Source organism: Acinonyx jubatus, chromosome A3 (assembly GCF_027475565.1).
Source record: "Acinonyx jubatus isolate Ajub_Pintada_27869175 chromosome A3, VMU_Ajub_asm_v1.0, whole genome shotgun sequence".
Taxonomy (NCBI): domain Eukaryota; kingdom Metazoa; phylum Chordata; class Mammalia; order Carnivora; family Felidae; genus Acinonyx; species Acinonyx jubatus.
Window position 1 is genome coordinate 64,189,937 of NC_069388.1, and position 26,854 is coordinate 64,216,790.

General features: G+C 46.7%; 1 protein-coding gene across 6 annotated transcripts in view; it reads left to right on the forward strand.

The window, feature by feature from the left end:
* Positions 1–26,854, forward strand: part of PRKCE (protein kinase C epsilon) — a 494,970-nt gene that overhangs the window by 154,714 nt on the left and 313,402 nt on the right. The window contains exons 1-2 of one of the 6 annotated variants that reach the window (XM_053200551.1): positions 14,599–16,736; positions 19,082–19,233. The exons of 2 other annotated variants lie outside the window; for them this stretch is intronic. In XM_053200551.1, coding sequence (XP_053056526.1) covers positions 19,159–19,233 — 75 coding nt within the window. In that variant the 5' untranslated portion in view covers positions 14,599–16,736; positions 19,082–19,158. Of the gene's footprint in view, positions 1–14,598; positions 16,737–18,664; positions 19,234–25,911; positions 26,134–26,854 lie in introns of those variants that run through there. 3 more of the 6 variants (XM_053200553.1, XM_053200552.1, XM_053200550.1) reach the window with 3 other exon arrangements.

A 26,854-nucleotide genomic window follows, 5' to 3' on the forward strand; every position in this document is an offset into this window, starting at 1 on the left:
CATGACTCCAGGGCCAGGTTGAGAAGACTCTGGAAGCCAGAGCCAGTGACGAGAAGTGGCAAACTTGACAACGGCTCAGAGCAAATTCAGCCCCCCAGGAATGACGCGGGGCCATTCTCTGCAGAAGCGCTCCCTGCGTGGAAGCCAGAGGTTTCCAGGCTGCAGCTGGTGCTCACAGCCCTGCCTCTGTCCGCATCTCTGCTTTCACTCCTCGCACCACTGCTGGGGTCCAAGCTCACTCCTCCTCCAGTGGGATTTCAGGACTCTTTCATGCTGAAAACCCAGAAGGCAAATAAAACTCATGGACAGAACATGTCGTTGTATGTGGAGAAGGAGGGAAGGATAATCCCGAGTCACTGCCAGTTTGAGAGGAAACGAGCAGCGCCGGTTGTTCTGGGGCCCGAGCTGCTCCAGGGTGTGAGCCAGGCATCTTGATTCTTTCAGACTTCAGGCACGTACAGGAGGTGGCTGAGGCGCCAAGAATATTTAGTGCAAGAGAGTTGCTGAAATGTCCTAGCCCTGGACGGTGTCTTGCAGGGCACTTTCGATTCTCCGGAGGGGACCAGGGAGCCGGGCTCTGGTCGCACCTCAGACACAGGTTGCGCTTGTCAGATGGGCCCTTAGGAAGAGAAGAGGTCCAAGAAGGGGTTTTGGGGACACCATCCCATGCCGTGGGCTTGGAGGCTGTGGCAATGTGACATCTCCAAAATCCAAACCAACACGGCTTTGGATTGGGTTGGGTGCTAAGTTCCTTCTGGTTCTAAAGCACCTGGTTTGAAATGGCTCCAGCTGCACTCGTTCGGAGCAAGGGATCCGAGGTCTGTGCTCCCACCCTGTTTCATATCATCAGGCATTCCCTAGCCGCAAGGGAGCATTCAACAGTGGTATAATTTAGTTCCCAAGCCAGAACTTCATTACCATTAAGAAGGCACTAATCTCGTAAGAGGATTATGCAGGAAATTTGATACAGCAGTTTCCCCCCTCTTTCTTTGCTCTCTCTTTGATGGTTCAGGGTCAAGAATATGACTTATTATTTACTTATTTATTTTATAATCTGTAGCAAGAAGTGCATTGGGTAAAATCCTGGTTCTGGAGCCAAAAGAAAGTTGTGTGTTCTTTGAGCTGTGACCATAGCAGGCAGGCCGTGGTTCCGGGTGTTTGGAATCCTCTTTGGAATCCAAAGCTCAGGTGGTGGTGCCTTCCTCCACTACTCCAGTAGATCCTTCCTCTCTCTTGACCCTGTCTTATAGGCTCCTATTCTGATTTGATATTTCATCATCTCCCTTCAGCTTTCCAACCCTGGATGCCTTCTCTTTTTCTTCCTGGGCTCCCCCCATGAGACTTCAGCAAGGACCTATGCTTGGTTAGTGACTTCTTCCTCACTCGCTTCAAGGGGGAGACAACCTAGGTGAAAATCCCTCAGGTAGTTGCAAATAACCACATGTTTTAGCCAGAGTCCGGACCCTCCCTGTGGGGGGAGTGTTTTATTGATAGAATGTTCCAGCAAGCATACTAATTTCTCTCTCTTACTTATAAGAAAGAGCCAGGAGATGTTGGTGAGCAATAACATAGAGCTGGAGGAGAAAATCACCATTGCTGGGAGTTGCTGGTATTGGAATGAGTGGGTTCTAGTTCTGTCTGCTACTTTCCAGTTCGATGATCTCGGGCAAAGCATCCTCAAGTCTCAATTTCTCATCTGAAAAATGGCAGTGATAGTATCCACCCCACCAGCCCAGTGCCGGCACTGGGATGGTGCGTGTGAATGCCAGGAAGTGAGATGAAAATGCTCGCAGGGCTTTCATGAATCTGGCCATTAAAGCAAGATGCGTCCCAGGCGTAGATGGGACTTTCACCTACCCGCTTTCTCCTGGTCTATGAGGTGTACTGGAAAGACACATCTTCCTTTATATTTGCATTTATTCACCTGTCCACTCATTATCACAGCTACTGAAATCCCTACCACTGTTGTTGCCTGGCACTGCATGTATGGAGGTTTGGTATGTGGCCTTGGCCAGTGGGTATGAGCTCAAGATTCTGCTTTAAAAGCCCCATGTGGCTCTTCCCTGAGTCCCGGACCCGCCGTGTATATGCAAGAACAGCCTGTCCTAACTGACCAGGCTGAGTGGTCTGTGTTCACCCTTCCCTGGACTGTACTGAGGTTTAAGCTTTTGCGGGTATCCTGGCCCTCTGACCTAAAACATCGATCAGTGATTTTTCTTGGGGATGACTCCAGGGGCACTTTCTCCAGGATGGAGTGCACAGGTGGGTAACTTGGCACTTCAGCATCCCTAACCCCTAGAGGCGTGCTTCCCTTTCTGTATCAACTAGACAGAAGCAACCCAGCGCTGGCCAGACTCCAAACTTCCTGTGAAACTTCTGGCTTTTGGTTCTTTTGTTTTCTTTTCAACGAATCTTTCTTTCCTTATCCTTAGATTCCTGCCATTTTATTATCATAATTATTTTTCAAGTGCCAGGCCTTTGTTTTTGGACCACCCTGGTTTTTCCTTCTGCCCCGTCTTCCATAATCCTACTCCTGTACCTGTCTCTCCCCATGCCACACAGCACCCTGCACCCCCATTCGTCAGACTGCCCTTCCCTGCCAGCTGATTGCTCCTTTGACCGCCTTGGTCTTCCTAGTAACCCTCCACATCCCTTTCCCTAATTGGTAGAGCGTTAAGTGGCCCAAGGCATGAATGAAGGGGTACGTTTAATTCCTTTTAGATGTGTTGCACTATTAAACAATGTTTTAAAGATCTAAGGCAATGATACTACCTAGTGTTGATGAAGACGTACGGATTTCTTCCTATGGTGCAAGTGGGGGTGTAATTGATGAGACCTTTCTGGAGGGCAATATGGCAAAAAATATCAAGAACTTTAAAAATATGCATTTGTCAATACATATTTCTTGACCCAGCATTTCCATTTCTAGGTGAGAATGATCATAGATGTATATAAAAGATGTTCTTTTTAGTGTTGTTTAAAATATTGAAAAACTGGAAAATATCCCCAATGGGGGTATGTTGTAGCTACTCAGAAATAGTCCTATTAAACAATTGATTAAAACTCAGCTCATCAATACTGTGGAAGCCTATGCAGTTATGATGATAGAAGTGAATAAACGAAGTGAATTCAGTGCAGAAATTTTCAAAATATATTAAGTGACAAGATTTGCAGGTTATATTGTTATGTTTGGTTTGATGTTGTAACGTTGGACTCTGCTTGGGTGTGAGCCCAGGCTTTGCCACTTACAAGGTGTGTGACCTCTGACATGTTTCTTAACTTCTCTGTGTTTCAGTTTTCGTTTAAAAAAATTTTTTTTTAATATTTATTATTTATTTTTGAGAGAGAGAGAGACAGAGTACGAGCAGGGGAGGAACAGAGAGAGAGGGAGACACAGAGTCTGAGGCAGGCTCCAGGCTCTGAGCTGTCAGCATAAAGCCCGATGCGGGGCTCAAACCCATGAACCGTGAGATCATGACCTGAGCCGAAGTTGGACGCTTAACCCTCTGAGCCACCCAGGCGCCCCATGTATTTCAGTTTTCTTCTCTGTAAAATGAGGGACGAATAGTACCTATTCAAGGGTTTTGATATGATTAAATGATTTAAAAAATGTTCGGTGTTTACACTAGTACTTGGCACAGAAAAAGTATTCAATACATATTAGCTGTATTGTTAAAAATTATTTATACACAGGCACCTGGATGGCTCAGTCAGTTAAGCGTCTGACTCTTGATTTCGGCTCAAGTCAGGATCTCACAGTTTTGTGAGTTTGAGCCCTGCACTGGGCTCTGCGCTGACAGTGAGGAGCCTGCTTGAGATTCTCGTTCTCCGTCTGCCCTCCCCTGCTCACATTCTCTCTGTCTCTCTCAAAATAGATATATAAACTTAAAAACAGTACTTATACATACATGTATACATAGACACAAACATGAAAAATTGGAAGGAATATATTGCAACCTGTCTTTGGGGTTGTGAGATTATGGTGATTTTTTTGAGGTTTTGTTTCTATTCTACAATTACTACTATGAACTTTAAAAAAATTTTTTTAATATTTATTTTTGAGGGACAGAGACAGAATGCATGGCTCGAACTTACGAACTGCAAGATCATGACCTGAGCCAAAGTCAGACACTTAACCGACTGAGCCACCCAGGTGCCCCTACTATGAACTTTTTAAATAAGAGTATCACTAAAAATCCATAGGAGCGTACCCAACTGGGGGGGGGGGGGGTGGCGGAGACTGTTCGGTGAGGAAGTTACTCAATGTGTGCTGAGCGTCTCTGTGTGTATGTGACACGGGTAGGTGCCTGCCCCGGTGGCAGTGGGGGAGGGGACACATGCCTCTACACCACCAGCTGCAACCCCATCCATCCTTTCCAGTAATGGCAGTAGCTAGCTTCTTATTGGGCATTGCAGTTTGCATGTGATAGGACTTTGCAGTTTGCCAATACCATCTGTCAAATATCTTATCTTATAAAATCCTCAAATAACCCTCAAATTCTGCCAACAATGAGGCTCAAGTAGGTTTAGTGGCCTGACGGCACCCTGGAGGCCTGTGTGTTAAGGCAGTCTCAGTGCTCTGTCTTCCTGCTTTTGCAGAGAGCTGGGAGGGGCAGGGGTCATGTCACGGCCTGCTCTCGGGGTTCTGGGCAAGCAACAGGCAGGGTTTCATCCAGCTGGGGTAGGAACCAGACGAGGCTCAGCCTCCCTGGAATTTCTCCTTTTTAAGCCTGGAGTTGTGCAGAGTTTAAATCAGTTTGGTCTTTGGAGTGTGACAGGAGAAAAGAAGGTGATCCGTTTGTGATTCAGTGACCAGCGGTAGGAATTGCACAATCATTTTGCGTAATCGGCCGGCCCATAAGGTACCATTAACTATCTGTCGCATAGAAATGTAAGTTCTGTTTTTTTATTTTTTTGGCATTCATGGGACATGTTTTTGCTACATCAAAGCATTCGTTCCAAATATTTGGGAATGGAGGCGTAAACACCAATCAATCCTGCAACTTGTAGATCTCTATCTTCGGAAGATGGATAGGCTGGGTGGCCCACACCCCCTTCTGGATTTGAAAGTTGACTTTCATCTGAGCCATAAGGATAACATTTATGAGATCAATACCTCACCGGAAGTTTTAGCAAAGAAAGAACAAACTACCCTGGGTCTCAGTCATCCTAACAGATGTTTACTTAGGAAGGACAGGACCCTGGTGGGCAAGTCTCAGAAACAGTTATTAAATGAGAACATCTAAAGGATTCATCTTACACTTTGGGATGCAGCCCTCTATCCCTCTTTCATCCGCAGTTTTTCCCATCTGCCTTATCTCACTCCCAGGCCAGCTCTTTGAGCTGACAATTCAGAAGAACAGAAGAGTCAAGGAGTCTCTGGCTTTGGTGGAGAATGACCGCTGGCTGCAGTTTCACTACGAGGAGGTGGAGACCTGTTTCTGATCTTTGGAATGTCTTGCTTTCCCTTTTGCCCTGCGTCAGCACTTATCGCGCATGTCTCCAAAACATGTGCAAGGATGAAAAGCTGTATAAACATCCGTGAAGTTGCCACAAAGTGTATCCAGTAGCTTGCAAGAATCTGGGGTGTTTGCTGAGGAGAGAATGCAAGTGACAACAGTTCATCGTGTTGGCTTGAATGCTTGGATGGATATTTCATGTTTGAAATGTTGGAGGCGATGAGAAGGAGGTAGGGAGGAAAACCTGGAGTGTAGTCTTCAGTGACAGGAAGATCTGTGTCGAGGGGGAGGCATTTCCTCTCCTGCCTAAACAAAGCAAAGGGAGGAGGTAATAATAACCATAATGATGATGGTGGCTTTAATACGTATTTACACCGTCAGGCGTAATTTCTGTGCATTTTATATAGATGAACAACAGCCCTATGAGACAGGTCTTGTTGTGTCTGTAATTTGCAGATTGAGACTGAGGCGTGAAGGGAGTAATTGACTTGCCCAGGGTCACATGGCTATGACGTGGAGCTGGAGCCCAGGAAGTCTGGCTCCTCAGTCATTTGTGCACCATGTGGTAGGTTTTCCTCTTGACTTAAGAACTCACCTGGCTCACAACGCTGTCTTTCCTCTGGGGCGGGCGGGGAGGACGCCACTTTTATGAGTCAAGGTGTACAGTGTGGATCCAAGAGGACGCGTTGTCCTCGATTGTTACAGCCATGGGGCTGAGTGGCTGTTCCGTTCCTCCAAAGCATGTGGTTTCAGGAATGCTTCTTTTCTTCCAGCTTGCTCTCTGCCAGGCTGGCTGGTTGTTAGCATGTGGTTTTTCAGGTTCCTGAGCTGGGGATGGGAGTCCAGGTGATGGAAAGGCAGGGCATACATAGTACAGATGGGACATGGGACATGGGACGTGGAGGTTGGAGGATGGGGGCCAGAGCTGAATGACACTGTATGGCAAGCTGGTTCATGCAGTTGTTCACCTCGGAGCCTCGAGAGCCCCCAACTTAATGCTTTGAAACCCGTGGTGGTGCATTGGGCAGTGTGGGATGTAATGCAAGTCGTAATTCATTTTTCCAATAAAGCCTCAGACGTGGCTCTCTGGGTAAATGAAGAACAATGGTGACACTGCCAGGAAGCAACAACACAAGGAAGTAATTGCATCAAGATGGGGCTGAGCCATGTCACTGCACAGCCCAGCGCCTCCATAGCGTATGGATCCGGAGTGGCTGTTTCTTTGAAAAGGAATGGGGAGTTTAACAGGGGTTGGAAGTGATCACTGGTCTGGAGAATGCAGATGGAACTGGGATGTGGCACTTTTACAGGACTGGGATGAACTCAGCAGCAAAATGAAGGAGGATGTATTCAGGGGGTGGGACCGCAGGAGTGGATCTTCAATGGGATTTTCCAGCTGAAGGTAATGGAAACATCATGGCGCTTCAGTTTTTCTTGGTATGACATCATTGAACAAACAAGAGTCATTGAACACTTCAAGTGCCCAACAGCACTTGAAGGACTGCCCAACAGTCCATGTGCTCGTGGTGGGAGAGGGGCATCTGGGGGGGGGGGGCGCATACAAGGATGTAGGTGCGGACCTGCCTTTGAGGGGTCCCAGTATTGAGAGCGGGGGTAGGTTCTGGGTGGACGTAGGTCTGAAAGTTTAGGTAGGTTTTATCGAGTTTCAGTCTGTGGGGTTGGAAGCAACAGCCTGTGCTGAGGAAGGGAGGGTGGAGTGAGGAAGGCCTGGGGTGGGGTGCCAGTTGGGGGAGAAGGCAGGACGAGAGGGGGACAGGGATGGGGTGGGGAGGGAAGGGGGACGGTGGCAGGTGGGGGGGCCAGTATGGCTGAAGCAGAGGGATGGGAGAGAGAGTTGGAAATTCCAGTTGGGGCTGAGCTTTAAAGAATGTTAAATGCCAACAAGAGAAGTTGTGACTTGTGGCAATAGAAATGACAAAACCGAAGATTTTAACTTTGTTATTTGGAAAATTGAGGTGCCTAGGGGAACTTTGGTCTTTAAGTCTTGATTCAGGACCCAAATGACATTGAAGTTCTCAAGCTGAAAGCTTCATTGCTTCATTTATTGAGTTCTTGACTATTCTGAACACTCTGCTTTATGCATGATGGTTGTAGATTCCCCACCCTGTCCCTGGGGGAATGAACAGTGGAGGTGGCTGGGGGCAGGGGCAAGAGAGGACCCAGAGTCATGTGGGCCCAGTGGCAGAGGCCAGGTGACAAACCTGGCTTTCGGGCTCTCCTTCTGCAGGGTAACAAGCTGAAATGCTCTGAGGCCTAGCTCTGGCTCTCTCACTTCCAGAGAGCTTGTGTGGCTTGATCCCTTACACAAGACTGCAGAGAGCCAGCATCTCTGAGCCTCAAGGGTTGAGGGAGCCAAGCCTGGGATGGGGGTGGGGGTAGGGGGAGACAGGCGCTGTGTTTAGGACTTCCAAGGCTAGCCTGGGGTCATTCACCCTTCCAAGCCCCCATGCCCTCTGGGCATCTCGTATAGTGTAGGCACACTTCCCGATTGTTGTTTTACAAACTGGTTGATTGATGGAAAGGAGGTGTGGCTTTTGAAAACTACCATTTACGTCTAGAGTCACTTTGCTCAACATTGAACACTTAGAAGTTGAAGTAATTATGTCCTCCAAGTTAGACTGCTGAGGAAAGATGGAGTATCACAGCCTGGAGTAGAAACAAGTAACAAATATATTTTTTATTGGTAAATAGACTCCACACCCAACGTGGGGCTTGAACTCACGACCCAGAGATCGAGAGTTGCACACTGCACCCGCTGAGCCAGCCAGGCACCCCCCAAAGCAAATATTGTTTGAAAAGCTCCTATGCTTGGGGTCCTTAACTAGGGCCTGGGGGCTGAAAGACAGAAGGAAAGAGGAGAGTATAGAGCGGGGTCATGCCCCTGCAAGCTCCCTGTGGCGTCTACCCCAGGACCAGTAATACAGGTGAGAGGAGACTTCCTGACAACCTAAACGATGCTCAGTGCCAGAGGAAGGGCCCCTTGGAGAATCCTGGAGGAGGTGTGAGGAGTCAGGCTGGGCCCCAGAGTACAGTGTGAGGCTGGAGGCCAGCACGGGCAGCCTGGTGGCTGGGTGGGCCTGCATGGAGCATGGGGCCTTTGCGATGGGGAGGAGCACAGGGAGCCGAATGTCACCCTGTGGGCAGGGAGAGGTGTGGGGAAAGAGGCATCGTGATGACCGTGTGGTACATCCATCAGTTGGGTTTGCGCGTGGAGGGTGGATGAGTGCTGGGGAGTAGAAGGGAAGCTCTGGGGTCCTCAGGCCCGATTCTGTGAGGGCTGGCCCTGGGGGATGGGAATGCAAACAAAGCGTGGGCCCAGCAGCCTCTGAAGAAGGATTTGAGGGGCTCAGTGACTGACCAGATGTGAGGGGCCCGGTGTGGGAGGACCCCGAGACGGCCTTTGTCCAGCGCTCTGTCTTTCCGAATTCTTTGTAGGTATGCCTTCGGAAGTTCTTGCGTGAAGTCAGGGTGTACTGGTTGTTGTGTACATCAAATGTGTGTGTGTACAAACACACGCAGAGGCGAGAAAGCTGTGTTCCCACCACCTCCAGAGGCGGGGCGGGGGAAGGTAATTTTGTTGTTTGCATGGAGCCCGTGGCATTTGAAGAGCACTACTTTCCAGTGAAGGAAGCCTGAGCTAGCCCTGGGGAGCGGTGCTGCGGCTCTAGGGGAAATTAGAAAAGCAGCCAGAACTGTGCACTCGCTGGCTGCCCCAGGAGATATAGTCAGGGAGAGTGTGCAGTGAAGGGTGACTGCCCGCGGTCCCCAACTCTGCAAGGTTACTTTCTTCCTTTCGCCCAGCTGTGGATGCCCTGGAAGGACTCTGGGCAGGAGAGAGCCTTGTGCCGCGGGCTGTGCGCTTTCAGCCTGGTTAACTTGGCAGGTGAGGTATCGAGAGGTGCATTTGGGGATGTTGTGGACCAGGAGGTATGGATCTATGTCCCTCACTGCATGTGCTGCATGATCGAGGATTAACCCTCCTAAGACTGGTTTCTGTTTTCTCCCTTAGGAGTGTTTATTTTTAACCTTCTCTCTCTGTTAGGAGAGTTGCTTCTTAGCTCTGTATATTGGCGATGATGCCCTTATGCAAAGCATAAACTCGCATTAATAATTACCCTTGTTCCTATGATTGGTATGTAATGGCCTAAACAAAAGGATACGCCAAATATGTGAAGTTTCTCGTTAGTCTTCCGATTGGGACGGTCACTTCCTTGTAACTAACACCTGTTACCAACCCTCACCCCAATTGCACAGGTGCCATGCTGGGCCTGGGGAGACAAAGGTGGATGGGGGCCTGTTCTGCAAGAGCCCAGGCTCCCACGGAAGTTGTTCCTCGTTGTCAAGCCCTGTGTGCCCCAGGAGACTTGGCGGAGAGGGAAGCGGGCTCAGCTAGGGAACTGGTCCTGACAGCCACATCCTTCCCAGTGCCCCAAACAGCACACCCGGGGCCGCCAGGTTTTTCAGCGGTGACCTTGATTCTCTGCTCTTTCTGGATAAAGAGAAATTGGAATTTGTTGGAAAATATTTCGTGCGGTGGCTGAAACGTTGAATTCACTTTCTCGGACAGACTATTGCAGGCTTTGGATCCCATTACATTGGGAAGCCTGTTATTCACCGCCAGGTTAACGAATGAAAGAATCAGAGTAACTTGGATCAGAGGAGAATCGAGTGGTCGGTTTGCGCATATTTGGCTCATTAGATACCAGGGTCAGTGTCACACCCTATGAGAGTCACCCACAGCAATAATTTGTGGGGGTGGGGAGGCAGAGAGGAAGTCACGAGTGGGCCATGACAGTGTCCCCTCCCCCGTCCCTGCTTGGTGTGAATGCCGGCCACAAGTTTCCAAGGAGGACACCTTCCATGTGTCTGTGACAGACAGCTTCAGGTTTTCCATGGCTATTCCTTTGGCTGCATTCTATTTCCCGGCTTGCTCCCTGGGTTCAGTTCCTCCTCTGGTGGCATGCTCTGCTCTGCCTCTGGCACCATGGAGGCATCTGAGATGCGTGTGCCCAGGGCAGCTGGTTTTGTCCCTCGCTGGTGGCTTGCACAGCAGTTGCCAGCCAGAAGTCACCGTTCCCGGCATGCGTGAAGGCAGGGCGTCTGGATAGGCTGACAGGGACCAAGCTTTGCACTGCCAGGGAATGCTCATCGGGTTGCTGGCTTTTCCTCGGCACTGCTGGGAGATTGGCAGGCATGTTTCACACTCCGAAGGCTGCCGCAGCTTCTGTCCCGCCGATTGCTGACTTTGCACAACCGGCTTGCTACAGCGGCCCAGCCAAGCCTGGTCATATGGAAGTTTACCGGGTTTGGTGGTGGTGAGGTAATCTCGAGACAGTCAAAGGGAATCGGGGGTAATTTGCAGGCTTCAGCAGGACAGTCTTATTGTTAACTCAATTAATGCCATTAATCCTCCCTAATCATCTAAGGTAAACAGACAGCCTTTGAAGTCAGGGAAAACGTCTTTATGAAGAAAGGAAAGCAGGAAGTGATCAACTCCTTTTTTCTGCAAAGCACTTACCGTTGTGAATCCTCAACACAACATTAAGAGCTATAGCCACCTACTGTATCTGCATGAGAGGGTCAGGAAAAGGCCCGGAGAGTCTCTTCAGAGGGGCCGTGATGAGAGCCAGAAAGGACAGCAGTGGCTGTGGTTACCCATCCCTTTGTCCCTAGCAAGGTATTGGGTTGAATTGGTTGGAACGGGAGGTGGGAAGGGTTTGAGTTCAACGAGGCACCTGCTCCCCAGCTGAGGTCTTTACAAAAACCTAGGGTTGGCCTTGGAACATGGGTCCACCTGGATATTGAAGTTGAGTACTTCCTTCTCCCCCCCACCCTTCTTTTTGTCTTATGGGGAATTTCGAACATGTACAGAAGTGGACAAGGTAGGATAATGGACTCCCCTCTATCTACTGCCCGGTTTCAACACTTATCTTGACCGGTTTTCCATTTTCTGCGTGTTGCTCACCTGTTTATGAATAAAGGAGCTTCCAGCATTTCTAATAGAGATCTCTTGTCTCTTGTTTCTTAGAATTGAGATGGGCCAATGGTTTAGGCTGATCTGGAGGTCTTCTGAGCCTCGGAATCTGCATCCTGGGCAGTTGAAATGGATGGGGGGCGGGGGGTTGGGTGGTGGGGTCTGGGAAGGCAGCAGAACCTGGGTCTGTTTGGGGGTTGGATGGATTTGTGAGTAGAACTACCTTTTAATTTTTTTTGTAACTGTGTACAAGGTTACTTATCTTCAGTAAACCAGCAAGCATGGTCCAGAGCGCGTTTATCCTCAGGAATGGATGTAGGCATAGCAGTGTGCATGATGGCAGCCATGTCCACAGCAGCTTCCCTGGCCTTGTTCTAAATCCTCTCACCTCTTCTCTGTCTTGCCTTAGAACACAAGGCTGCCCCTGTCGGGACCTTGTGGTTCTGCAGCTCAAGGGGACGGCAGGGGGAGGGGCTGAGACACCGCATCTAGGAGCAGTGTTTTCCTGTGACAGGCCTGGGGTCTGGGTGTCCTTCTGGAAGCCTCTGCCACCACATCCTGACAGAAGTTTGGAGTTTGGGTGTTTAGATGGTGGGAGGAAGGACACTCAGTCTATTAAAGCAACAGCAGTAGGCAGACGGGCTTCCCAGAAACAGGAAATGTCTTTATGCTAACTACAAGCATTATTTCTGGTTTTCTACATTTTTTCCCCCTCATCACACACACCCCACCTTGCAACAACTACAGCGAGTAGTTCAGCGGTGCATAAAGTCAGTGTTTAACAGTCTTAGTAAAAACTATGGATGTGTGTGTGTGTGTGTGTGTGTGTGTGTGTGTGTGTGTGAGAGAGAGAGAGAGAGAGAGAGAGAGAGAGAGAGAGAGAGAGAGAGATTTTTTGCCATCTCTTTTGAAGACATGGAGAAAACCAAGAAAACCAAGGCTTTTATAAGCCATGTATCTATGATAAGTGCTTGTTTGCTTGGTGGTGGTGGTTTGGAGGAAAGAAGGAGGGAAGTCAAAGTTGACTCCAGCCAAGATTGGAGGTCAGTCCTCTGCATGGGGGTCTTTTCACACATCGCCCAATCTCTGTGTGTTGGAGGGCTTTTGGGATCAATTCTCAGCCTTCCAGTGTCATGGCTCACTCAAACTACAGACCTATAACCCTTATCCAAAACCTTTAGGGCCAGATTTGCTTAGAAATCATTTTTTTTTTTTATTCTAGAAGGTTCATATAGTATATATTCTATGTATTACACAACACCTCCAGCAGACCGTAGGGCAGCCCTTCATGATCAAACAAATTAAGATTTCTAGCACAAATGGATAAACATTCACTTTAATGGGGTAAATAGGAACAATAAATAGCCTTGTGTTAACATGGGTCAGGGTTTGTTGCCAAATGATTTTGACCCAAACTTCAGAAAAAGTCAAATTTTTAGAGCCTTTTGCATGTCAGGGTTGTGGGTCAGGGCCTGTGGATCTGTACCGTTTACCTGTAGTGACTACCAAATCCAGATCATAAGCTTGGGCCCTTCCCTGCGTGTATGCAGTTGTCTTTGGCTGTCTCAGAGGTGTCTCCAGCCCAGCCTGTGCACACCCTCTTTCTGGCGCCCCTTCTCCCGTCCACCCCGCTCCGGTCCTTCTCCTGCTCGGCTGATGGCAGCTCCATGTTTGGCTCAGGCCAAAAATCTCCGCGCTATCCTTGGGCCCACTTTTCATCTCTAACCTTGCGTCCGATCCTGTTGTTGGCTCTACCTTCAGAATATAGCCAGAATCTGGCCACTGGCCATCACTACTACTACCATCCCTTCCCGGCCACCGTCGTCTCCCACCTGGATGCTTAGGAGAGCCTCCTAAGCCGCCCTCCTGCTTCCTTGTTTGTGCCTCAGATTTATTCTCCATACAGCAGCCAGAGTGACCCTTCCAAAGCGTAAGCCACAGCATGTCACTGCTCTTCTCAGACTCTCTCCTGGCTCCCCATCTCTCTGGGAGCCAAAGCCCAAGTACTCACGGTGCTTCACTTCTCTGACCTCACCTCCAGCTGCCCCTCCCCTCCCTCTATTCCAGTCACACCTGCCTCCACTACTCCTGGCCAGGCCAAGTCCTCTCCCACTTCTACGCCTTTGCACTGGTTCTTCCTCTGCTTCCGATGCTTCCATTCTCCTTCCAGAAACCCACAGGCCTGGATCCTTTGAGTATCAGGAAGGCCATCCTTGATGAATTAACAGATACATTAACATACAATCACCAAACCCAAACTTTGAAAAGTGCCTTTCTGCAGCCAAGGCATGAAATAATCTAAATGAAAACCAACAAAAACTCCAACACATTAGAAGAGATCTATTAACGAAAACTAAGTTCCAGTTACACATCCACTCTGAGCCATAAACAAAACATTGACTACTGTAAGGATAGAGTTGGATGTTCTATTTTTCTTTGATCTCTTTGAAAGGCTGAGAACTTTCCTTATGCTTGAGCAGTGATTTATGTCTTCTATTTCTTTCAAGCCCTACCCAGTTAATTAATTAAGTAATTAATGATTGTAGATAGCCCCAAGCTGTCCTCACAAAGTAGATTTGGGTTCATGAAATCTATCTCATATGGTCTATAGCACAATATATATGTGATATAACTCTTTTCTGTGGTTGTCCAAAATATATATGGAAGTCTAACATCCAGGATAGAACACTGTGAGTTAAGCAACTATTTCTGACATTAGGGCTTGAACAGATAATTTTCAGGTCCCCTTTGCTGTGTGCTTTAGGAAGGTCTCTCCTTCTGATTCAGATGTTGGTGTGGCCTTCAGAACACATATGTCTGATTTGTGCCTCCAGCTGCATTAACCTGTTCATTTTATAAGACCTGGGACTTCATTAAGGTGGAGAAAATGAGAGCAGAATGTATAAGGGGACTTGTCCATTTTCAGAGACTAGTCTGTGCATTCATATATAATTTGTACATGTAACACTTACATATTCATTTATTTATAGAAAAAAAAATCCAACTTAACTTTAACACGCACTCATTAGAGTACATGTTCAGGCAGGCTGTGTCCCAGAAAACTGGAAGTTATGCCTAACTTACCTTTTTGATACAAAATCTAGAAGTTTTTAGAATTTGATGTTTTCCTTCAAAATTCAATAGAGTCACAACCTGTCCCATGATGAGTAAGTATCCAATGGGTGGAAAATTTTTTACTGATTATGATATAGAAATATAGAAATAAATTCTATTTTTCTTTATAGTGTATAAATTTGAGACCTATGCTTGAGTTTTGTAGAACAAGCATTGTTAATTATTATTTTTTCAATGTCTTCTAAAATTTGAAGACAAATAGAGAATATATTCCAAAGTATTCCTGTAGAAATAAAATGGTGATGCAGCATAGCTAGCTAGGTCATAGGCACTGTATGGGCGTGTCACAACAAAAATGTTTGCTTGTTACCTGATGAATAAAGTCTATGTTGTTACGAAAGTCTATTACATGAAAGGTAGTTTATTTCTTTATTTTACTTGTTTTTAAATTTTTTAATGTTTCTTTTTGAGAGACAGAGAGACAAAGCGTGAGCAAGTGAGGGGCAGAGAGAGAGGGAGACACAGAATCTGAAGCAGGCTCCAGGCTCTGAGCTGTCAGCACAGAGCCCGATGCGGGGCTCAAACCCATGAAATGAGAGATCATGACCTGAGCTGAAGTCAGAATAAGCCACCCAGGTGCCCCCATGAAAGGTAGTTTAAAGGCAACAGTGTATAAGGTGTAAAAATGTGGACCACATCACCCAATAGAAAGAGAGGAACACATGTAGAGAAAGAGGTTTGATCAAAGAAAAGGATTTGTAGTGTCTATTTGGTTGAGCTATGGAAGCTTTTCCTTAATATGTTCAAATTGTATCTAATTAAGAATATGCCTGGTTACTCCCAAATGGGTGATTAGGATTGAGTAGTGCTATTATTATATGACCAGAAAACTACACTTTAAAAAATATGTAATTTAAAATAATGTTTCTCATTTTTAACTTGCACTGTAACTCTACTGAAAATTAGAATAACTGAGTTTCTTTTTTTCTTTTTCCCCTTCCCTTCCCTTCCCGTCCCTTCCCTCCCCTTCCTTTCCCTTCTCTTCCCTTCCCTATCCTCTTTCCTGGCTATGGGTAATTTACTCAGGTGCCTAAATGGATTGTTTAATCTCATCGTGCCTCAGTTTCCTTACTTATAAATGAGGGGATTGAGCAACACAATATTCTTCAAGCAACAACAAATTTATTGATTTTTTAACCACAAAAGTTATAGTGGGACATAGAAGAAAAGTAAAATGTTTAGAAAAGTATAGAAATGCAAAAAAAACCTTATACACTATTTCACTCCTCCTTAGATAATCTTTTTTTTCCCCTTTGTGTATATACCCACCCATATACCTTTTGTTTTTGTTTTACAAAATTGTATCATAGAATATATATTCCTTTATCATCTCATTTTTCCTTCACTTAATACAGTACGTTGCATATCTCTTTATGTCATTAAATATAATTCAGCAAGATCTTTCTTTGTGATGGTATTTAATGATTTGAATATGCCACAATTTATTTAAATAGTTGGCTACTATTAAACAATTAGTTTCTAATTTTACACTCTTAAAAAAATGCTGCAATGCTCATCCTTGTTGTTAAATCATTGTGCACATGTGTGATTTGGGATAAATTCCCAGAAATGGAATTGCTAGGTCAAAGGATTTTTGTTATATAACGCCAAACCCCTCTCTACAAATTCTGTGCCAATTTACACTTCATCAGCAGTGTGCAAGAGTGTCTGTTTCTTTTCTACTCTCACCAGCACAGGATTATATCATTTAAGATGATATGCTTTTAGATTTTCCATTCAAGATCGTCTTGAAGCAAAAATGTTTGCTCCTCTGCCTACTAAAGACCCCATCTAAATAACAGACAAAGAAAAAAAGGGGAGGGATAAAATTCTATAACAACTGAGTCAGCAGAAGGGATCTATCATCACATTATCTCAGTGACTTTCTGGGGATGAAAGTAGAGGGCAGGGTGGCAATTGATGGGACAGAATGGCAATACTGAAGAGTCACAGCCAGGAACATGTGCAGAAGATACTGGAGCCTTGTCTGCAGGACCCAGAAGGGGCTCCAAGTTTGAAGACTGTAGGAACCTCGAAGACGTGAGATGTGTAGCTGAAAACATGTGCCCATCTAAAGGTCTATATGTACAACTATGTACTCCCTACTCTCACTACAGAAGGTCCTGGAGCCAGACTCTGACTCCCAGGTAAAAAGATGGATGGTTCTTTCAAAAGCAAATGGTGCAATGCTTTGGGGAGAACTGGCAAGGCTGGTGTGGGGATCCCTTGCTAGAATGGTCAGCTCCCACTCTCTAACCTTAAGACCACTGGACTGGTATCCACAGAAATATGTTGCATCCATAAACCTAAATAAATAAGTCAAAATTTTAAAAGGGATGCTATGAGAAAGGAGAAAATAGGAAGGCATTTCTGGAAACACAGCATAATATCATCAGGAATAAAAGTACAGTGGAAGAGTTGTAAGTCAAAGCCAAGGAAATCTCCTAGAATATGGGCAAAGAAGATAAAAGTATAACACATAGTAAGAGACATAGGGATCATCCTACTGGTCCAACATCTGGATAATAGGCGTTTCATAGAGAAAATGAGGCCAATACAAAAAACAAAAGAGAAAAGCCTCTTCCACAAATTGAGTTTCAGCACAATGAATCAGAAAAGGACAGCCTGAGACGTATCTTTGTGAGAGTCCACAACACTAAGATAAAAAAGATTCTAGAACTTCCAGAGAGTGAAAACAAAATGGAGTCACCTACTAAACAAAAGCTGTCAAGCTGACATGAGATTCGTTGGCAATATTTATGTTAGAAAAAGAAAGTTCTGAGAGATAATGATTTTTTTTAACTTAGAATTCTGTATAGAGCCAAGTATCAATCATGTGTGAGGACAGGCACACAAGGTCTTAGCTGGATTTCAATGTACTCTTAATCAATATTTCAATCAGAACTTTATCTCAGTGAGTACTTTACTGGTAAAAACAAGGGAGTAACCCAGAACAAAGAAGATGATGGATTCCAGCAACAGTGGCTGCATTCAGCAGAGCAGTGAAAAGAAGTCACAGCACTACAGCTGTGTAGCAGACCAGAGAGCGGTCCGTCCACTAGGAAGAGGAGGAGAGTGGGGGTTTCTAGAAAGGCAAACCCAAGAGATAAGGACCCAGGGAAAACTTGATGATCTCAGAAAGGCAATTGACTGAGTGGGGGGAAAAATCCATTTAGATTGGATACTAGATATAGTTTCCATTGGGTGGCACATGGGTTTTCACACTGGACCCATGGAAAAGACAATATATGTAATACCATTTACAAAGTTAGGATAAATAAACACTGTTAATTTGTTTTCAGATGTTTGAAACAGCATATACAGAAAACTCAATTACGATGAGAGAACAGAGCATCACTGTTGTCAACATTGATAGTCTAACAGTAGAGACACATAGATGGGGGTGGAGGTCGGTGGGAGAGGTGATCGCAGGACAGAGAGGGCTGGAGGCACCAATGTCCTCTAGTTGTAATGTGGAGGCCTAGGAAATATTGTCTATAGCCAATAGAACAAGAGATTGACATTTGACATTGCTTTTTTTTGCAGTTGCAGAGAATAGAGAAGGAACTGAGAATTGTGATGTATATTTTGTGGAGGGGGAAAGTGGAGGGAGGCGGTGAGAGTACTAAATCCTCATTGATCACAGCAGCAAGGCAAAAGAGAGTGTCTAAAATAAAAAATCAGGAAATTGAGGTACAAGCATTTTATTTAAGGACATGGCAGTGATACCAGCAAAACCCAAATAGAAATTCTTAAAATTGGCCCCCCCTGGGGAATAATGGGGCAGGGGACTGTTGCTTCTCATTATAAGATTCACATGTAGTTTTTTATTTTTAACAACTGAACGTATCATGAGACTTAATTTTGTTTATGTTTTAATAAGCAAATAACACAAAAATACCTAAAGCTAAAGCACCTGTGGTTCATTTGATAGGGAAAAAGAACATTTAAAAAACTCTTACCCTTTAATTCCTATTTCTTTGCTTATTTAAAAAAATTTTTTTAATGTTTTAATTTATTTTTGAGAGACAGAGACAGCATGAGTGCAGGAGGAGCAGAGAGAGGGAGACATGGAATCTGAAGCAGGTTCCAGGCTCTGAGCTGTCAGCACAGAGCCTGACGCAGGGCTCGAACTCACAAACTGTGAGATCACAACCTGAGCCGAAGTCAGAGGCCTAACTGACTGAGCCACCTAGGCACCCTATTTCTTTGCTTATTTTAACCAGGTGATTTCCAAGTGGCTTATGACTCTTGAATTTCATACTTATGTGAATTTTATAAAATGCAACCAGGAGCATTGGGTCCAGAGTTGGAGAGCCCTGCTGTAATCCAGGCTTCTCATCTTCAAGCTGTGAGAATGTGGGCAGGTTATTTAAATCTATCAGCCTCAGTTTCTCATCCCTGAAAGAATAAGGACATTGCCTCCCTTACACAGAAAGCACGTGTAAAGTGCTCAGTAAAGGGTGTTTATTGGGGTTGTGATTATTATTAGGAACCAGACACCCTCTCGAGGAGCTCAGAAGTGATGGAGAACAATTACATGTCTTGGATTTTGAATGGAGTCAAGAAATGAACATCTTTGTGAGCAGCCATTTTTGGAAGGTTCTGCTGGGTTGTCCTAGCACAGAGACAGAGAAGTTGAAGGTAATTTTTCTGGTTGCACAGTCCTGAGCTCCTCCAGCTCAGCTTGCCTAAGCTGTTCTCCATGGATCCATTCAGTTTCACTTGGAGTCTCTAGTGTTCACCTGCCTTGTGCCCAGCCCTGGAGCAAGAAGTGCAGAACACTCCCACCCCAAAGGAACACTTGGCTCACAGTCTGGGCAGGAAGTAACAATAATGGCCCAACACCTTACATTTATAGGCTGTGAGCTGTGTGCCAGGCACAGCTCCAAGTGCTACACCATGTCATTTGAACCTCCCAACACCATGAGGCAGGCGCCACTGATGTTCTCAATTCATAGATGAAGAAATTGAAACAAGGGCCACACAGCTTGTAACAGGCAGAGCTAGGATTTGAACCCAGGTGGGCTAGCTTTAGACACTACAATGTATTGGCCTTCTGTGACAAATAGGAAATGTAGAATAAAACACACACATACAAATATACCCATAGAGAGAGACCACTGCAAGGCAAAATGCAAAATGCAAACTGCAGATTGGTAGTGGGATAGTTTTCACTTCACAACACTGGGGGTAGGGTAAGTGCCTCCAGTTCCTTCTGTTTGCATGCACCATCTCCTCTTGGGATGCACAATCATGCACTGCCGTTTCCCTGAAGGAAGATAGAAAATCTATACTGTTCCTATCTGAAGCTTTGTAAACCATTGCACACTGTTGATCCTGGGTTTGGCACTTTTGGATGTTTTCTTAGTGCAGGAAAGCATTGTGTACACATAGAGTTATTTGTTTTTAGCCACCTCTGTCATCCCACGGAGCCAGCTCTCTGGGTCTATTTCTGAGCCTGTTGAAAAGAGGAAGCACGTGCTAACTTGAGTTGACTTCAGTTGTGGCCTTGGAAGAGCTTTGGATCTGTGACACAGACCTCCAGTCCAGCCCGGAGGACTGCCACATGGAGATGATGGCTGCTGGTGGGTTGGTTGCCATGACCTGGCTACAGGGGATGGGAAAACAATCTGTTAGCCAGTTTCTAGGGGCGTTTAAGATGTGTCTGGTGGGGCACCTGGGCCACTCAGTCAGTTAAGCACCCAACTTCGGCTCAGGTCATGATCTCATGGTTCATGAGGTCGAGCCCCGCATCGGGCTCTGTGCTGACAGCTCAGATCCTGGAGCCTGCTTCGGTTTCTGTGTCTCCCTCTCTTTCTCTGCACCTCCCCTGCTCGTGCTTTCTCTCTCTCTCTCTCTCTCTCTTAAAAATAAACATAAAAAAAAGTTAAGATGTGTCTTGTAACTGAAGCAAACTGCTCTCTGGGGGATTGGAGGTTAGAAATAGCTAAGGCAAAAGGTATTGACTTAAATTTAAATTATGTAAAAAGTTAACCCAAGAACATGACTTAAAAAATCAAAGGGTTCAAGAGAGCTTTAGTGAAGAATAAGCCTTTTCCTGATTTCTGGTCCCCAATCCTGTCGTTTCCATCTCTTAAGGCAACCCCTGATTCCTGTTGATTAAGACTTCTGGACATAATCGATGTGGAACAAGTGTGAGGGGGTGTGTGAGAGTGTGTGAGGGCGTACACACACATACACGCCCATTTTATTCACACAGTAGCCTAGCATAATAAACACATTGCACCTTGCTTGTCCCCCCCAACCCCGGCCCACTTAATATATCCCAGGGATCAGCACATTTCTACCTTTTCATTCTTTTTTTCGGGCTTGTCTAGCGATCTACCACATGATGTATCCTATTTTATTTAAGCAGTTCCCTATTCATGGATATTTAGGTACTTAAGGTCATTTAAAGATCTTCTAAAGCATCTGGTGTTATTGTCTTGAAAGACAGTCACACACAGACAGATTTAAATAAGTCAGCAGGCTCTTAAACCTACATTTTGGATGTGTGTTTCTTGCTATTATTGTATTTTGATCACACAAGACAGAAGAAGGTGGCTGTGCCTGTGAGTGTGTTTTGCACACGTGGGTGGATGTGTGAATGTGTGTGCCTACACAGGTAGGTGTACATTATGTTGTGTGACAGATGTACTCTTGAAAAACTCTGAATGAACCCTTTTATTTTTAAAACTGGAATAGGAAAATTTAAATGCCCTGAGGGTGGGAAGATGATTTGTTATTTAGAGGAAACTTGCAGAGGAATCCTTGTGTCAAAATGAAATGATGGCTTCTTTTTTTCCCTTTTAAAAAATGGCTTCATTGAGGCCTAATTTATATACAGTAAAATGCATTCATTTTAAGTGTTTGGCTTGATGGAGTTTGACAAATGTATACATTCATGTAACCACCGCCTCAATCAAGATACAGAAAACTGGGGGCACCTGGGTGGCTCAGTCGGTTGAGCATCTGACTTTGGCTCAGGTCATGATCTTGCGGTTGGTGAGTTCAAGCCATGTGTTGGGCTCTGTGCTGACAGCTCGGAGCCTGGAGCCTGCTTTGGATTCTGTGTCTCCCTCTCTCTCGACCCCTACCCTGCTCACACACTGTCTCTCAAAGTAAATAAAACCATAAAAAATATTAAAAGAAAAAGATACAGAAAAATTAACCCCATGCCCAAAAGCTCCTCTGTGTCTCTATGTTCACCTCCCACCCACCTTCACCTCCGGGAGATCACAGATATGCTTTTTATCACTATAGATTGGTTTTGCCTATTCTAGGACATCATATAAGTGGAATCGCCCATGATATATTCTCTTAAAGTTTGGCTTCGTTCTCACAGCGACACATTTTGTTGCATATATCAGTAGTCCATTCTTCATTGCCAAGCAAAATTCCATCGTATGCATGCAGCATGGTTTGCTTACTCCTTTACCTGTTGTTGGCCATTTGGGTTGTTGCCAGCATTTAGCTGTTATGAATGAAACTGCTGGGAACATTTATGTCCAGGTTGCTGGCTTCCCAAGTGACTCATCTCCATAATTCAGTCGTGCAGATTCACTTTAAAGTCAGGCCATTCATCCATTGAGCCAACATGCACAATATGTATTAAATCCCTCCCACGTGCTGGTCAGACAGGACTCTGCCCTGCGGGCATATACACTAAAGCCCGAATAATATCTTTGCACTGCCATGGAAAGTGTTTGAGAGAGAAACAACGCTCGTCTCCCTTATTTTAGGGAAGTAAATGCTATTGGAAGCCTTAAAATATTTAATTACGTGGGCACTCTGTGCTTTCAAACAGTGCATGCTACCAGTAAGGCCTGGTAGCCACGTCCTCCCCAAATGAAGTCTTTAATCAGCGGCCGGTTTCAACATTGGCGCCCAGCAGCGTGCTCATCGTTCAGGGTTTTCCAAAGCGGAAGTGAGGAGGATGCCTGCTGCCTGAAGGTCTCCTGCAATGTCTAGGGTGCCTCTTCCGTGCCAGGTGCCTCCAGAGACTGTGATATGACTGTGGCGTCACCAGGGGACAATGGCCAGCAAAAAGGGGTGTGTAGGACTTGGGAAATGGGACCCCTGTTTGGGGAAGGAACCCTGGAGTTTCTCTCTTGATGGTTCCCTTTATACCTCTGCGTCTCTCACTCCGGTCCCCTCCCCTCCTCCAAGGGAAAAAGAAACAGACTCTTATCTAGGGCTTAATTGAGGCAACACAGGCAGTGCAAGCCTCCCTTCCTCCTTCTCATCCTTTCTGGATTCATCTTTTTCTTTTTTTTTTTTAATGTTTTATTTATTTTTGAGAGAGACAGAGACAGGGTGCGAGTGGGGGAGGGGCAGAGAGAGAGAGAGGGAGACACAGAAGCTGAAGCAGGTTCCAGGCTCTGAGCTGTCAGCACAGAACCCGACACAGGGCTCGAACCCACGAACCGTGAGGTCGTGACCTGAGCTGAAGTAAGACGCTTAACCGACTGAGCCATCCAAGCGCCCCTGGATTTGTCTTTTTCTGACCCACTCCCTACTTCTGGCTTCTTTCTAGGCCCTAGAGCCTGACAGCAGAAGGAAAAGGAAGCAAAACTCAAATTGGGCACGTGTGACCTTTGTGGATTGTTCCAAGGGGAGGTTTGTCTAGAGGTCTCCGGAGGAAGTTGAGCCTGTGGTTAGGGGGAGTCTTGACAGTGAGTTTCTTACCTCCTTTGACTTGAACTCGATCACCCATCCCTCCCCCACCCCCCCCCCCAAACACGGGCGTGCAGACACCTGTGGGTCACAGTGACACACGGCAATACCGCCTAAGCAGGCCGCCCATTGCAGCGGCATCGGCGGGAGTTCCCGCTGGACGGGTGAGGTGTGGGGGAGGCCTGTTGGCTGAGAGGCCAGAGTTGAGGCTTCGAGCTGGGACTCCAGGCTGTCCAGCTCTGGGGCGCTCATCCCTCCCTAGCTCTCTCCCTAGCTGCGCAGTGCTGGCCACTTGCCTTCCTTAATCTCAGCTTTCTCACGCATACAGTGGCGCTCGCAGTACTTATTATCTTACAGGTTAATTGTGAGGAATAAATGAAATAGTGTGCGTGAAGGATTTGTGAAGTCGGGCATCACCTGGAGAAGTGCCTGTGATACTTTTGTGCTTTTCAGAGGTGGCTCTTGCATGGGTTTCTATGGTGTAGGCTCTTTCCCCATTGCCTTGTTCCTCATTCACAAGAGGGGAGCTCTTGTTTACGCCCAGAGCCTGTTGCCCCCAAGAGCTCTGGGAGGCCAGAAGGGTGCCAGAGGCATTGCTCTGTCACCAGCTGCCCGGGCTGGGGAGCCTGTCAGTTGCAGGTAAGCGGGAGAGCCGGAGGCCTTGGGAAGAGAGGCCTGGCCCGGATTGTCAGAGAAGGCTTCCCAGGCTGGTTGGGGTTTTGGGACAGGAGCTCCGGCAGAGTCTTCTCCAGACAGCCTTGGGGGCGGGGGGGGGGGGGGGGGGGGGGGAGGGGGGGGGAGGGAGGGTGGTCAGAATCCTGCCTAAAGCCCTCTGAGCTCCAGTTTTTCCATCCAAAAAGTAGGGAGTATTGCTGGCCACACGGGAACGAATGCAGATCAAGCACCCACACGGTGTCTGAGGCATAGGGGGAGCTCGGAAGCTCCACGGTCCCCCTCCCCTTCTCCTTCTCTCATGAGCACCTCATGACCCCTCTGGTGACCAAGGCTATAGCCTGTTTTGCCCCGGGGTTCCCCACAGGCTGGGCATGAAACTCTCACTACAGTGCTTTATTTGATAATCCCAACTCTGTAACGCCGTCAGATGTCCTGGAATAGCATGTAATAATGTCAATTTAGGGCAAGAAAATGCCTTTTTTGTTGGAGCACAGCTTGACCGAGTGGAGGGAATATTGGACTATGCAGCACATTTGAAGACTTGGCTTTTTAATAACAAGAGCACCAGCGGTAACTGAGTATTTTGTGCCAGGCACCGTGCTGAGTGCTTTACACAGGCTATCTCATTTAACAGATGTGACAGGGTCTGTTATTAGCTCCGTTTCGTGAAGAAGCCTTCTGAGGCTCAGAGAAGGTAGTCGCTTGCTTCAGGCCGGAGAGCCAGTAGGTTCATACATAACCACCCTGTACCGAGTACCTCCTGGGTGCCAAGTGCTTTATGTGTGTTTCGTGGCATTTTTACAGCAGCCCATTTCACAGATGACGAGACTGAGGCCACGGCTCAGAGAAGGCAAATAATTGCCTGAGCTGGGATTCAGCCCTGGTCTGACTCCAAAGGCTGTGTTTGTCTTTCCCACTGTTCTACTGCCTTGCTCCTGGCCTCAGCTGGAGGGGTAGCCAAAGGCGCTAGAGGTCCAAAGAAAACAGACATAGACATACTATCTCTGTGATGGTAGCTGGGAAGACTCATCAAGTAAAGGTAGGAGTTTCAAGGCGATTTGATAAATAGGGTTGCATCTGGGATCATTTGCAGGAACCCTGAATGCAGGAGAAAGAGCTTAGAACCAATCCTGGGAATGGCTAGGAGGAGAGAGGAGGCCTCCTTTCATGTACTGCCAGCTGCCTGGTGGTGACGGCAATCGACAGCTTGCAGGGGTTTTGCAGGGCTGGGCACCTTCGTTGCTTCATTATCCGGCCAGGTAATTGTGAGCAGAACTTGTAATTAAATTAATTTGACCATGAGGTTGCTGCACACTCCATCACGTTTTGTACCTGATAAGCCTCCAGTCATCTGCGTTGAAGTCCTACCTCCCTACATGGTTCTCAGCGCCTCCTCACTCGGCCGGCTGGGGCCCAGCCAGCCCTCCGTGGCCATCTGCCCAGGCTGCAAAGCTCTTTGTTGCTTTTGGCATGCTTAATAGCTTAATTTCTATTTTTCTGTTTGGAAATGCAGTTCATCGGCATTGAGGCAGCAGTGGGTGCTAAAATGGTGTCTGATTGCTATCTTGAATGTTAATATCCTAATACATTTTATCGTCAATGACCTGTCCCCTGCCTTGCCACAAGTTCTCACTCGCCCTTTGCAAAGAGAGGCAGGCTGCTTGCCTTCCAATAGGCCCTCGCAGCCCATCTCATTCCTTTTCTGTCTCCCTCCCTGCTTTTCACAGATAGCATTGTATTCTGCCAATGCAGTCCGAAGTCGTGGGAAACCTCCGAGTTGGAGGATATGAGAAATTGTTTCATTTAGCTGGCAGGGTTTAATAGAGATGATCTAATCTCTGAAAGGCATACATTATTTAAATTCCATGCTTTTGGACAAGAGGACCCCTGATATTTGTGGCAGGGACAGGATTTTGGTTTGGCTCTGTTCAGTGGAGCTGACTGGTGGTTTTCCTGTTTGTAATTTCGTGTGGGGGCTGGGTTATGCTTGTGGCAGTGCGTGTGGGGGCGGGGGGGGGGTGTGCGGGGCGGGGATTCCTAGTGGTGAGGGTGCCAGAAAACATTTTCTTTAGACAGAAACCTAAAATCACAGATTCTTGGGACAGAAACTGTGGGGAGAGTCATCCCCTGGCATCACCACTCTGTTATTGGGTTTCCATCTGGATCCCAATCTCCAGATCCCAAACTCAGGTGAGCGACCCCTGTGGGGCAACCACTGGAGACTTCTTTTGGTGGACCTGGATTTTTTCTTTTTTAACGTTTATTTTGAGAGAGAGCATAAGCGGGGGAGGGCAGAGAGAGAGAGAGAGAGAGAGAGAGAGAGAGAGAGAGAAAATCTTAAGCAGCTTCCATATTGTTAGTGTAGAGCCCAAAGTGGGTCTTAAACCCATGAACTGTGAGATCATGACCTGAGCCAAAATCAAGAGTTGGATGCTGAACTGATTGAGCCACCCAGGTGCCCCAGTGGAACTGAAATTTTGAGAGAAACCTTGAACACTCAACCACTATAGACTGAGTCTGGGGAGGGGGGGCGCCTGGGTGGCTCAGTTGGTTAAGTGTCCAACTTCAGCTCAGGTCATGATCTCACGGTTCATGAGTTCAAGCCCCGCAGCAGGCAGGCAGGCTCTCTGCTGTCAGCACAGAACCGGCTTTGGATCTTCCGTGTCCCTCTCTCTCTGCCCCTCCCCCGCTCACTCTGGTATGCTGTCTCTCTCTTTCTCTCTCTCTCTCTCTCTCTCTCTCTTGAAAATAAACATTGAGAAAAAAATTAGAAAAAAAAAAAAAAAGACTGAGTCCACAAAGAAAGTAGGGCTCATGCATGTCTCGGGAAACCTGTACTGTGAGGGGCATGAGGTGCTGGGGGAGGGACCTGGAGAATATCAGTCCCAAGGTGAATTTTTTTCACCTCACA